Here is a 14428-nt window from a genome sequence, read left to right as displayed (position 1 = left end):
CCTCCTAGCCCAGACCTGTTCAAATTCAGTCTCTAGACTGTTCATCAAGACATTCTCAGTTTTCATCTTACCAAAATCTTAAGTAAACTAATTGAAACAGCTGGGAATAGTCTCCTAATAGAGAAGTTCTTTCTCCAATAGTAAAGAGATGTCCCAATGACTTCCTTGTTAAGGAGACACAGACCTTGGTCACTCAGAGGTGCTTCTGTTCTCTTGGCCTTCTCAGTTCTGGTCTGGCCACAGTGACTAAGAGGCAGTAGTGACTGTAGATATGAGCCTATCTCCTGCCAGCAATTATCCCGACCTACTTCCACTTGACCTCAACACACTTCACAGAGGCCTCTGCTGTAATCACTCTTGGTCACTACCAGTTTGGGCTGGATTGGATTCAGTGACTTAGAGGTGAAAGGCTCCATATTCCATTACCAGGCTCCCAGCTTCCTCAATTAATCAAAGACTGACATAATAGGTCTATTACAACTCTTAAAGAAAAGACCAGATCAAATCACTATCATCACTCTATAACCATAAAAAGAAATATTAATAAATACCCTTTATTTAAATATAAAAACCAATACTCTGTGGTATTTAAATGAACTTGGTTAGAAGGCATTTCACCTAGCATTTTACTATAGGAAACTTGAACATAATTAAAATGATGATCAAACTATTATCTGAGTTTCTACAGCAGCTTTCTTTGGAGAAACTCCAACATTTTTATATTTATTTTATCGTTTATCCTGCAGCCATGGTTTGGTGTCTTGGTAATTTGTGAAAGGGTTTATCTGGTCAAAAGGAGTGCTATGAGAAGTTGTATCATGATTGGCACAGCTGAACTGCTAACCAAACTGGGATCTCTTATCTGTCATTGTATCAGGAAGTCCTAATGGAGTCAAAGAAAAGGTGAAATCTGAAAGATCATAAAAGAAGCAACAATGAGATTGCAAATCACTAGCAGTAAGTGATTGCAAACATCTAAAGCAATAAAATACTGCTGATGCTAAAGCAACAGCCATATAAACCCAGAGGAAACTACTGGAAAAGTCAAAAGCCAACTAATCTAATCTGAACTTTTAGTGACACTATCAACATACATAAAGTCATTTGAAGAGTTCAAAGTTTAACCTTATGTCTGAAATTCCAGGATAAAGTCAAAGCAGAGAAAATATTTCCTTTCATCTACATGTCAAGATAAGAGACCGCCTCCTACCTAACAAGGAAAGTGCGGATTATTTATATGGCAATTTATATTAAAAACTAGTACTAGTTCTTTGTGTTAAGGCTGTAAATGAAACTTCAGGTTGTCTTAGTCATTAATGTGTTCAAGTTAGAGGCTTCTGAGAGACTCTGAAATCTTTTACTTTGGTGCTTTATTTTGTCACCTTTCTTCCCTTTTTAATATGCTTCCACTGATCTTAGCTTTTTCATTTTTTACATCATCTGTCAGGCACCACCTTGGGCTGGTCACCAGGATGCCAGAGCCCTTGTCAGAAGCTTACTCCTTTGAATTCAACCCCTTGGGTGCTAAAATCTTCTCAATCACTTTACTGCCTTTCATCCTTACAATTGCCATCTTTCTGATTGACATTTTGGAAACTTGAAGAACAGTTCCTTTACTAATATGTAATATTTCCAATTGCTTGCAGGTTGCTCCCTCCTGACAACCTTTGGGGTGTTTGTTAATGCACTAAAAACATGCTGTCTGCAGTATTGCCACCTTGGTGGAGGTGTGACAAGCTGGTTAGACCATGCCAAGGAAAAAAATGGCAGCCACTACAGTGAGCTCCATGTGGAAGACACAAAATTTTTCTTCACCCTTCTCCCTCTCTTCATTTTTCAGCTCCTCTACAGAATGTGCCTTATGCAGGTGAGGAAAGGTAATTAATACTACCCCTAGCAACAACCAAATGACTGCATGTTAACATAACAAGTGAACATTTCTTTTCACCCCAACAAGTGCTTCCCATATACTTCATTAGGCTGTTATCATATAAATACATTACAGGCTCTAATTTTAAAAGCTAAGTGGGGTCAGACAGAGGCATACCTGAGGAGGACCTGGGTGTAATGTTTCTCCTATAGAACTATGAATGTCTGTCAGTAGGTGCAGACAATACTTCAGAGAATTTGTCATAAGGCCTAAGAGTAATGCACAAATGTGAGATCTATGGTTAATTACCCAACTACCCCCTTCCAAAGGTTTTGCCTTCCTCCTTGACCAAGCCTTTAAAAACTGGTACTAACAAGTAGCTAAAATGGCTGATTTGAGTACCACCCCCCACTGTACTCTTAAGTATAAATACTAATCAGCAAACGATGCTTTCCCTACCAATTCTTAGTTCCCTTGGTGAATCAGTCCCTATGCTATGAGGAAATCAAGGGGAAAATACTAAGTCCAAAGTACTGTTTATAAGTATATGTGATTTTAATACAATTTTAATGTAGTAATGGTCAAAGAGTCACTTACTTATGAAGAAATATAAATGATTATAAAAGTCTTTGAAGAAATCTGGGACTCTGCATTACTAACCTCTACCTTGGAATTAGATGGCTAATGAGTGAGCTATATTCTTAAATCATAGAATAATAGAGCTGGGAAAAAACTTAGAGATTAACTTATTCAACTACTTCATTTGTTGAAGAGGAAACTGAGGCTCAGAAAAATTAAGTGATTTTGAAGGGGATAAGGAGGGCATACAGTGAATAGTAGTGAAGGAAAAGCAGAATCTACCTTCTTATTCTTAGTACAATGCTTGCTTCTCTAAACCAGGGGTCAGCAAATTATTACCTGCAGGCCAAATCAGCCCACTGTCTTTTTCATGTGTCCTTCAAGGTAAGAAGGTTTTTACATTTTTCTATGGTTTAAAAAAATCAAAAGAAGAAAAATGTTTTGTAGCAAAAGACAATTATATGAAATTCAAAATTCAGTGTCCGTACCCACAGACATAGAAAACAAATTTATGATTACCAAAGGGGAAGGTGGGGGGTGGGGAGGATAAATTAGGAGTTTGGTATACACACTACTATATATAAAATAGGTAACCAACAAGGACCTACTGTATAGCACAAGGAACTATACTCAATATTTTGTAATAGCTTTAAGGGAAAAGAATCCGAAAAAGAATATATATATATATACACACATACATATATATATATATACACACATATATATATATATATATATATATATATATATGAATATATGAATCACTTTGTGGCACACCTGAAACTAACACAACAATGTAAATCAACTATACTTCAATTAAAAAAAAGAAAGTAGCCCGTGAACAGCAACAAAGACCCAGTGCAGCCAGAAATAAATAAAATTAAATTCAAAAAAAAAAAAGGAAGAAAGTACAATTGTTAGAAAAGGATAAGTATAGAACTTCTGTTTGGTTAGAGGATCCTGTCCTTCTAACCAAACAGAATAAAAACTTCTTCTTTAAAAGAAAAAAAATTCAGAATCCATAAATAAAGTTTTATTGGAACACAACCACTCCTGTTTGTTTGTCATAGTATGTCTGCTTATGCATGGAAACAGCAGAGCTGAGTACTTGCAACAGAATCCACATGTGGAAATACTGTCTATCTGGCCTTTTACACAAAAGTTTGCTGACCCTTGTTCTAAACAATGCATGAAAGCTAGGCTGACTTAGCAGATTCAACCTCTCTCTTGACTCCACAATAGTAGATGGAACAAAAACACAAAATTACTACCTGTATATATGTCATTAATAGCATGAAAACACACTCCCTCTTGCAAGAGCATCAGAATCACAACTAGCTGCTGAGTAATCATCAACAGGAAGACACTGGGACTCACCAATAAAGATACCCCACATCCAAAGATAAAGGAGAAGTCTCAATGAGATGGTAGGAGGGGCTCAATCACAATAAAATCAAATCCCATAACTGCTGGGTGGGTGACTCACAAACTGGAGAACACTTATACCACAGAAGTCCACCCGCTGGAGTGAAGGTTCTGAGCCCCACATCAGGCTTCCCAACCTGGGGGTCTGGCAACAGGAAGAATTCCCAGAGAATCAGACTTTGAAGGCTAGTGGGATTTGATTGCAGAACTTTCACAGGACTAGGGGAAACAGAGGTTCCACTCTTGGAGGGCACACACAAAATAGTGTGTGCATCAGGACCCAGGGGGAAGGAGCAGTGACCCCATAGGAGACTGAACCAGACCTACCTGCTAGTGTTGGATGGTCTCCTGAAGTGGCGGGGGTGTCTGTGACTAACTGAGGGGACAGGGACACTGGCAGCAGAAGTTCTGGGAAGTACTCCTTGGCGTGAGCCCTCCCAGAGTCCACCATTAGCCCCACCAAAGAAACTGTAGGCCTGAGTGCTGGGTTGCCTCAGGCCAAACAACCAACAGGGAGGCAACTCAGCCCCACCCAATCAGCAGACAAGTGGATTAAAGTTTTACTGAGCTCTGCCCACCAGAGCAACATCCAGCTATACCCACCACCAGTCCCTCAGTCAGGAAGCTTGCCCAAGCCTCTTAGATAGACCCATCCACCAGAGGGCAGAGAGCAGAAGCATGAAAAACTACAATCCTGAAACCTGTGGAACAAAAACCACATTCACAGAAAGACAGACAAAATGAAAAGGCAGAGGACTATGTACAAGATGAAGGAACATGATAAAACCCCAGGAAAACAACTAAATAAAGTGGAGACAGGCAAACTTTAAGAAAAAGAATTCAGAATAATGATAGTGAAGATGATCCAGGACTTCAGAAAAAGAATGGAGGCAAAGATCGAGAAGATGCAAGAAATGTTTAACAAAGACCTAGAAGAATTAAAGAACAAACATCTAGAAGAATTAAAGAACAAACAAACAGAAATGAACAATACAATAACTGAATTGAAAAATACACTAGAAGGAATCAATAGCAGAATAACTGAGGCAGAAGAATGGATAAGTGACCTGGAAGACAGAATGGTAGAATTCACTGCTGCAGAACAGAATAAAGAAAAAAGAATGAAAAGAAATTAAGACAGCCTAAGAGACCTCTGGGACAACATTAAACGCAACAACATTCGCATTATAGGGGTCCCAGAAGGAGAAGAGAGAGAGAAAGGACCCAAGAAAATATTTGAAGAGATTATAGTCGAAAATTTCCCTAACATGGGAAAGGAAATAGCCACCCAAGTCCAGGATGTGCAAAGAGTCCCAGGCAGGATAAACCCAAGGAGAAACACGCCGAAACACATAGTAATGAAATTGACAAAAATTAAAGACGAAGAAAAATTATTAAAAGAAACAAGGGAAAAACGACAAATACAAGGGAACTCCCATAAGGTTAAGAGCTAATTTCTCAGCAGAAACTCTACAAGCCTGGAGACAGTGGCACGATATACTTAAAGTGATGAAAGGGAATAACAACCAAGATTACTCTACCCAGCAAGGATCTCATTCAGATTCCACTGAGAAATCAAAAGCTTTACAGACAAGCAAAAGCTAAGAAAATTCAGCACCACCAAACCACCTCTACAACAAATGCTAAAGGAATGTCTCTAAATGGGAAACACAAGAGAAGAAAAGGACCTACAAAAACAAACACAAAACAGTTAAGAAAATGGTAATAGGAACATACATATCAATAATTACCTTAAATGTGAATGGATTAAGTGCTCCAACCAAAAGACACAGGCTTGCTGAATGGATACAAAAACAAGATCCATATACAAGCTGTCTACAAGAGACCCACTTCAGACCTAGGGACACATACAGACTGAAAGTGAGGGGGTGGAAAAAGATATTCCATGCAAATGGAAATCAAAAGAAAGCTGGAGTAGCAATACTAATATCAGATAAAATAGGCTTTAAAATAAAGAATGTTACAAGAGGCATGCAAGGACACTACATAATGATCAAGGGATCAATCCAAGAAGAAGATATACCAATTATAAATATATATACACCCAATGTAGGAGCACCTCAATACATAAGGCAAATGCTAACAGCTCTAAAAGAGGAAATCGACAGTAACACAATAATAGTGGGGGGCTTTAACACCTCACTTACACCAATGGACAGATCATCCAAACAGAAAATGAATAAGGAAACACAAACGTTAAATGACACAATAGACCAGATAGATTTAATTGATATTTATAGGACATTCCATCCAAAAACAGCAGATTACACTTTTTTCTCAAGTGCCCACGGAACATGCTCCAGGATTGATCACATCTTGGGTCACAAATCAAGCCTCGGTAAATTTAAGAAAACTGAAATCATATCAAGCATCTTTTCTGACCACAGCACTATGAGATTAGAAATCAATTACAGGGGAAAAAATGTAAAAAACACAAAAACATGGAGGCTAAACAATGTGTTACTAAATAACCAAGAGATCACTGAAGAAATCAAAGAAGAAATCAGAAAATACCTAGAGACAAATGACATTGAAAACATGATGATCCAAAACCTATGGGATGCAGCAAAAGCAGTTCTAAGAGGGAAGTTTACAGCAATACAATCCTACCTCAAGAAAAATCTCAAATAAACAATCTAACCTTACACCTAAAGGAACTAGAGAAAGAAAAACAAAGAAAACCCAAAGTCAGTAGAAGGTAAGAAATCATAAAGATCAGAGCAGAAATAAATGAAATAGAAATGAAGAAAACAATAGCAAAGATCAATAAAACTAAAAGTTTGTTCTTTGAGAAGATAAACAAAACTCATAAACCTTTAGCCAGGCTCATCAAGAAAAAGAGGAAGAGGACTCAAATCAATAAAATTAGAAATGAAAAAGAAGTTACAATGGACACCACAGAAATATAAAGCATCATGAGAGCAACTCTGTGCTAATAAAATGGACAACCTGGAAGAAATGGACACAGTCTTATAAAGGCATAACCTTCCAAGACTGAACCAAGAAGAAACAGAAAATATAACAGACCAATCACAAGTAATGAAGTTGAAACTGTGATTAAAAATCTTCCAACAAACAAAAGTCCAGGACCCCGATGGTTTCACAGGTGAATTCTATCAAACATTTAGAGAAGAGCTAGCACCCATCCTTCTCAAACTTTTCTAAAATATTGCAGAGAAAGGAACACTCCCAAACTCATTCTATGAGGCCACCACCACCCTGATAACAAAATCAGACAAAGATACTACAAAAAAAGAAAATTACAGACCTATATCACTGATGAATATAGATGCAAAAATCCTCAACAAAATACTAGCAAACAGAATCCAACAACACGTTAAAAGGATCACACACCATGATTAAGTGTGATTTATCCCAGGGATGCAAGGATTCTTCAATATACACAAATCAATCAATGTGGTACACCATATTAACAAATTGAAGAATAAAAACCATATGATCATCTCAATAGATGCAGAAAAATCTTTTGACAAAATTCAACACCCATTTATGATAAAAACTCTCCAGAAAGTGGGCATAGAGGGAACCTACCTCCGCATAATAACCATATATGACAAATCATAAAAGACAAACCCACAGCAAACATCACTCTCAATGGTGAAAAACTGAAAGCATTCCCTCTAAGATCAGGAACAAGACAAGGATGTCCACACTTGCCACTGTTATTCAACACAGTTTTGGAAGTCCTAGCCACGGCAATCACAGAAGAAAAGGAAATGAAAGGAATACAAATTGGAAAAGAAGAAGTAAAACTGTCACTGTTTGCACATGACATAATATTATGTAAAGTTGCAGGATACAAAATTAATGCACAGAAATCTCTTGCATCCGTGTACACTAACAATGAAAGATCAGAAGGAGAAATTAAGGAAACATTCCCATTCACCATTGCAAGAAAAAGAATAAAATACCTAGGAATAAACATACCTAAGGAGGTAAAATACCTGTACTCAGAAAAACTGTTAGACACTGATGAAACAAATCGAAGATGACACAAACAGATGGAGAGATATACCATGTTCTTGGATTGGAAGAGTCAATATCATGAAAATGACTATACTACCCAAAGCAATCTACAGATTCAGTGCAATCCCTAGGAAATTACCAGTGACATTTTTTACAGAACTAAAACAATCTTAAATTTTGTATGGAGACACAAAAGAACCCAAATATCCAAAGCAATCTTGAGGGAAAAAAATGGAGCTGGAGGAATCAGGGTCCCTGACTTCAGACTATACTATAAAGCTACAGTAATCAAGACAATATGGTACCAGCACAAAAACCGAAATATAAATCAATGGAACAGGATAGAAAGCCCAGAGATAAACCCATGCACCTATGGTCAACTAGTCTATGACAAAGGAGGCAAGGATACACAGTGGAGAAAAGACAGCCTCTTCAGTAAGTGGTACTGGGAAAACTGGACAGCTACATGTAAAAGAATGAAATTAGAACACTCCCTAACACCATACACAAAAATATACTCAAAATGGATTAACAACCTAAATGTTAAGATTGGACACTATAAAACTCTTAGAGGAAAACATAGGAAGAACACTCTTTGACATTAATCACAGCAAGATCTTTTTTGACCCACCTCCTAGAGTAAAGGAAATAAAAACGAAAATTAAAAAATGGGCCTAATGAAACTTAAAAGTTTTTGCACAGCAAAGGCAACTGTATACAAGATGAAAAGACAACCCTCAGTATAGGAGAAAATATTTGCAAAGGAATGAATGGACAAAGGTTTAATCTCCAAATATATAAAGAGCTCATGCAGCTCAATATTAAAACAAACAACCCAATCAAAAAATGGGCAGAAGAAGACCTAAATAGACATTTCTCCAAAGAAGACAAACAAATGGCCAAGAGGCACATGAAAAGCTGCTCAACATCACTGATTATTTGAGAAATGCAAATCAAAACTACAATGAGGTATCACCTCACACCAATTAGAATGTGCATCATCAGAAAATCTACAAGCAACAAATGCTGGAGAGGGTGTGGAGAAAAGGGAACCCTCTTGCACTGTTGGTGGGAATGTAAATTGATACAGCCACTATGGAGAACAGTATGGAGGTTCCTTAAAAAACTAAAAATAGAATTACCATATGACCCAACAATCCCACTACTAGGCATATACCCAGAGAAAACCATAATTCAAAAAGACACATGCACCCCAATGTTCATTGAAGCACTACTTACAAGAGCCAGGTCATGGAAGCAACCTAAGTGTCCATCAACAGACGAATGGATAAAGAAGATGTGGTACATATATACAATGGAATATTACTCAGCCATAAAAAGGAATGAAATTGGGTAATTTGTAGAGACATGGATGGATCTTACGAACATCAAGAGGGGAAAGCGGCGGGGGTGGTGGTGGTGGTGGTGGTGTGATGAATTGGGAGATTGGGATTGACATGTAGATACTGATGTGTATAAAATTGATGACTAATAAGAACCTGCTGTATATAAAAAATAAAAATCTAGAGGGGCTACATCCAAGATTCTGAAAGAAACTGGGGATGTGCACCTCTGACTTCTTCCAAGTACGCAGTCTGATTCACGTGCTGGAGATTGGTTTGTCACCCATGCTAGAGACCAACACCCATCCTCTTCTACTAAGTGGGTTTTCAAATTCTTAAAGAAAAAGGCCACAGAAAATATTACATTATATTCACACAGAAAATATAAGTAAAGCCAAGCCAAATGAATCAGCTTTTTCTAAAACCTCAACTCCAAAAACTCTTTCTTCACAGAAGTTAATATTTAACTTCATGTTGCCAAAAAAAAACAAACTGTCAGCAATGGTATCAGAGAGACTTGGTGTTGGGAAATACTTTCACTGAGGCCAAAGTCTGATCTGGTAGAGTCTATTCTCATGTTAACTTCCCCCTTCCATTCCAAGAAACTCATTTGAACATATTTATCACTACAGGGTAGAAACAGTTTGTAAATCCAGGTTAGCTGTTTCTAACATATGCCAGCAGTATTCAGACACAGCAGTTTCAGATGATAGAGTAACTGCCTGGAAACTATTTGGATTATTTTAACATAACTGAACTAAGAGAATCCACGTTAAACTTTGGGTGCTTGTTCCTGCAATAAGTAAACGTAACAACTGCTATTTATTAGCTTCTACATAATGCTGGAGTTGTGATGGGCTTCCCTAACTTTTAATCATAAGAGCCCTCAACCAGCTAAGGTCTTTTGCTAACTGTTGATGGTTAGACTTCAAGCTTTGGTAGTGGGTGTATTCTTTTAACCTCAGAAGGGGAGGAGAAAGATGGTAGTTTTGTAAGCTTGGATAGACACTCTAAGCCACAGCTTTGACACACAAGTAAAAGCATGATGCCTATTTAGTTCTAGGGTAACGTAGGTGAGCAGATAAGAGGTGCATATCTACAGGTGAACTTTTAAAACATATCACCATTTGCATCCCACACACTTTAATCACTGTCTCCCATATTGTTCTAGAACTGTACTGTTCAATATGGTAGCCACTTGTTGCTCTTGAGCATTTGGAATGTGCCTTGTAAAATGAAACATACTATACGTGTAAAATACCAGATTTTGAAGGCTCAATATGAAAAAAGAACAATGTAAATATCTCATTAATAATTTTTATATTGATCGTGCTAAAATATTTTTACTTTATTGGGTTAAATAAATGTATTAAAATTTTTTAAAATATCATGAAAACATCTTAGAATGGAGAAATTAATCATGAGTACAAAATTACTAGTGGTTCCATGGGATGCCTCGAACCTTCTGTGCAAATAGCACATACTGATTCTTACCTTCATAATGTAGTGACCCCTGATTTTTTTTTTTTACTAAGTTCGAGTCTTCTCTGCAAACTGTTACATATTTTTAAATTTAACATAAATTAGAATAAATTTTGATAAGCTAATTTTTAAGCATATCACCAAATCTAGATGCCTAGTTTATTGCAAAGAACAAATACTAATACTTATTGACCACCTATATGTGTCGGAGCCTCTAAAAGATGACTTCACAGTGTCTAATTTAACCCCCAAAGCAAGCCTACAGGGCAGATTTTACTATTCTAAATCTGCGTCTCAGAGACATTAAGTGACTTGCAATTGGTTCTTGGTTACCCTACTAGCATATGGCAGAGGGGCTATCCCTAGCCCAGGCTGGTATCAATGCCCACACTTTGCTGTTACCCAGTATGCCTCTCTTGCAGCTGGGTTAAAAATCCCTGGTACAGACTATACAGGTTCCAAAATCATATACAGTAATGTTATACCAGAAACTTCAAAGAAAATGTTTAGAATGTACTTCTCAAGGGAGGCAGAGGTAACTTCCATTGGGATAGGCTGGAATAAGATTTTTACCTCCAGATGAAATAATCACCAGTATAAAGGCGATCAAAATACCAAGAATAAAACATCATCGAATTCCATATTTTAAATTTAGTAGCCATTATTGACCTTCAGTTCCAAGACATACATTTAAAATATGTTGATATTAAGGCCAATGATGTTGCCATTTGACATTACTGGCCATTCAAAGGTGAAAATGAATCTTTATTGACAGCAGTTATTCCTGAATTCTCAGAGGCTTGTATGAAATAAAAGTATTTAAAATTTTTAAAGGAGATGATTTCAGAACTTGAGGCAGAAGCAGAAATGATTTCAAGCTATCGGGGCCTTTTTTTAGATTATGCAATATATTAATATTGCTTCACTAAAGATTAATAGTACATTTGCCACATTATTAAGTTAACAGGTTTCTGTGTCTGTGATTCATGCCGACAATAACTTTATTCCTGTTAACAATAATTCTCACTTGAAATCAGTAACAGAAACTTTCAAGTTGTACTGAGATCCTTTCAGTCTTAGAGTAGTTCTGCTGCCAGCACTATTTTAAAAACCATCATTCATTTTCCTCTGACTGGGGATACATGCTTAATATTTTGATTGAACTAGGGCAGAACTAGCTAATACTCCCTTCCCTCTTGCCATCTGTACCCAACCAAAACAATCCTGTTTACAATCCCAAGGGTCAAATTAAAGATTGGAAGATAAATTATCACCAGGACATATTTTATACAGATAGAAAGAATCTCAGTGAAAATGTGGTCCATTCCTGGATTTAGGCAGTTAACATAGCAATAGGCTGATTTTACAACTGGTGGGCTGGTTAGCAGCTATACTGACTTATGACTCTGCTTCTCCTTATACCTCCTCGAATTGCACAATTGATAATAGAGAAGGAGTTAGTGAAGGTTTCAAACAAGAAGCTGTTATCTGGATGTTTGAGCTGGGTTGCTCTCCCAGGATGGAGGTAAGGCAGGACTCCTAATGTAGTTCACACACTGTAAGAAAAAATGGAGAATCCATTCCTCAAGGACAAGACTTGGGTTGACTTTCTCGCCAAGCCACTCAGTAGCTTTGTGTGCCCCTGGGAAGGAAAGAAATACTCTGTGCTACTAATGATAATGACAAAGATGTGATTATTGCAACACAGCTCATGAACTATAAAAGTGAGGAGATGCCCCTTTTCCTGTGACATTGTACTTTAGTTCTGATGTTGTGACCTAATGAGAGGTTAGGAATACTTGAAGAGACTCCAAGTTAATGTTAGAGTTTTAGTTAGTATTAGGTTTTTTTAAAAAAATTCTAACACTACCTTGATGGTTTCCAGTGAGGTAGAGGTGTTGTTAGTGTTTTGTTTTCGTTTTCATTTCTGCTACTTTATTGTGCAACTTTTTTCTTGGAGTTCCCTTTTTGGTCCTCTAGTGCCACACAATTAGTTTAAAAGGAGAGTATAGACACAAGTATGTTTTCTCTCCCTTTTCTCGTCTTACTTGGCTTATGTTAAAAACAAGGCCAATCCAGGTAGCCTATAAAGACAGCCTACAACAAGTAATGTGTTTCCTCACTGGGTCCCCTCTTAGGGAAAAATCATTCTTACCTATTTCGCCATCAAACTTGATGGTATTTAAAGGATCTAGTCTAGCCCCAAACTATTTTTTAATCCAGGTGAAAATGAAAGTCTTAATACTTTCTACTGGCTTTTGCTTTATTGTTGGGAAAAACAAAAAGCTTATTTGCTTATATGCAAAATTTATTACATGATTTCTTATGTGTCATCCCAAGCACAAAATTAGGGTCACTTTTACCTTTCCAAGGAAAATTAAGAAGATAGACTAGAGGACAAAATATTCGTCCATAAAGAATCAGTAGAATTGTCAATAGACTAGACACAGTTCCTACTCTCCTTTGTCAGTTCATAATCATGACCTTGGAGACCCGGGGAACATCCAGCTCATCTGTCACAGAGTACTGGCAAGGGACAAGGAATCTGCCACAGGACACTTCCTCCAAAGTTACTTTAAAATTTAAAATTTAAAAGTCTTACTGAATGGCTTTTTCCCGCTTCAAATACAGATTCCTTCAGGATATTATCTGCAGACCATGAATTCCAACCTGAATTTGGGTGGATTTCTTCTGCCAGTTGCAGTAATGAATGTCGTCAGCATCCTACCACTACTACTTTTAGCTCCTTTAATGGAGTATTTCAGCACCTGCCTATATCCCTCTAAGAGAGATGGCCCATTTCTGTTGGCATGCATTAGTAAGTACAGCTTACCATTTCAAGTGAATGGTTTACAACTTTTAAAATAAAAAAACACTGTACTAGGATCTAAGCTAGCAATATGCTCTGGGGTAGTCTGATTTTGACAAATTGGGAAGAAGGTGAATTTGAGAGTGATTATGTCCAGCTTCTCAAATCTCTACATAGACATCAGTGTCCCATTTTCTTTTCATCCTTTTATGCTTCCTCAGAAGATACACATAAAGACTTGGTGCAACTTCCAATGCCACCAAATGGCCTCTTCTTTTTCAAGTAAAGCAGTCTCTACTCTTAAGTCGATGCTGAGAATGTTCTTAAAAATTAACACAGGTAATGGACCTAAAAAATAATGCTGAGCTACATTTGGGAGGCTTTAACTTCTGAACCAGCAGAAAAATTTATTAAAAGTCAGTCGTATTCACAGCTTTAATGTAGTACTTCTTCCAATAGTAAAGTGTATAACAGTAGTTTTCAAACATTTTTTCCAGCTTTATTGAGATATAATTGACATACTGTATAAGTTTAAGGTGCACAGTGTCATGAATTGATGCAAGTCTATATTGCAAAATATTTATCACAATAAGGTTAGTTAACACATCCATTACTTCATATAATTACAGCCTTGCTGTTGTTACGGTCTACTCCTATTTTTTAAAATTAATTTATTTTATTTTATTTATTTTTGGCTACATTGGGTCTTCATTGCTGCGCGTGGGCTTTCTCTAGTTGCAGCGAGCGGGGGCTACTCTTCGTTGCTGTACACGGGCTTCTCATTGCGGTGGCTTCTCTTGTTGTGGAGCACGGGCTCTAGGAGCGCGGGCCTCAGTAGTTGTGGCACATGGGCTTAGTTGCTCCGCAGCACGCGGGATCTTCCTGGACCAGGGATCAAACCCGTGTCCCCTG

The 14428-nt window shown here is 37.3% G+C and overlaps 1 protein-coding gene and 1 long non-coding RNA gene across 2 annotated transcripts in view; one reads left to right on the top strand and one right to left on the bottom strand.

The window, feature by feature from the left end:
* Positions 1 to 14428, bottom strand: part of LOC137201682 (uncharacterized) — a 208086-nt gene that overhangs the window by 91013 nt on the left and 102645 nt on the right. The window lies entirely within an intron of this gene.
* SLC15A5 (solute carrier family 15 member 5) overlaps positions 1 to 14428 on the top strand; it is an 89441-nt gene that overhangs the window by 29990 nt on the left and 45023 nt on the right. The window contains 2 exon segments of the mRNA XM_067695792.1: positions 1647 to 1867; positions 13339 to 13525. Coding sequence (XP_067551893.1) covers positions 1647 to 1867; positions 13339 to 13525 — 408 coding nt within the window.

The sequence above is a fragment of the Pseudorca crassidens genome, chromosome 11, assembly GCF_039906515.1.
Source record: "Pseudorca crassidens isolate mPseCra1 chromosome 11, mPseCra1.hap1, whole genome shotgun sequence".
Taxonomy (NCBI): Eukaryota; Metazoa; Chordata; class Mammalia; order Artiodactyla; family Delphinidae; genus Pseudorca; species Pseudorca crassidens.
Note: the sequence above shows the minus strand (reverse complement) of the source record. Positions and strands in the feature narration are given on the sequence as shown.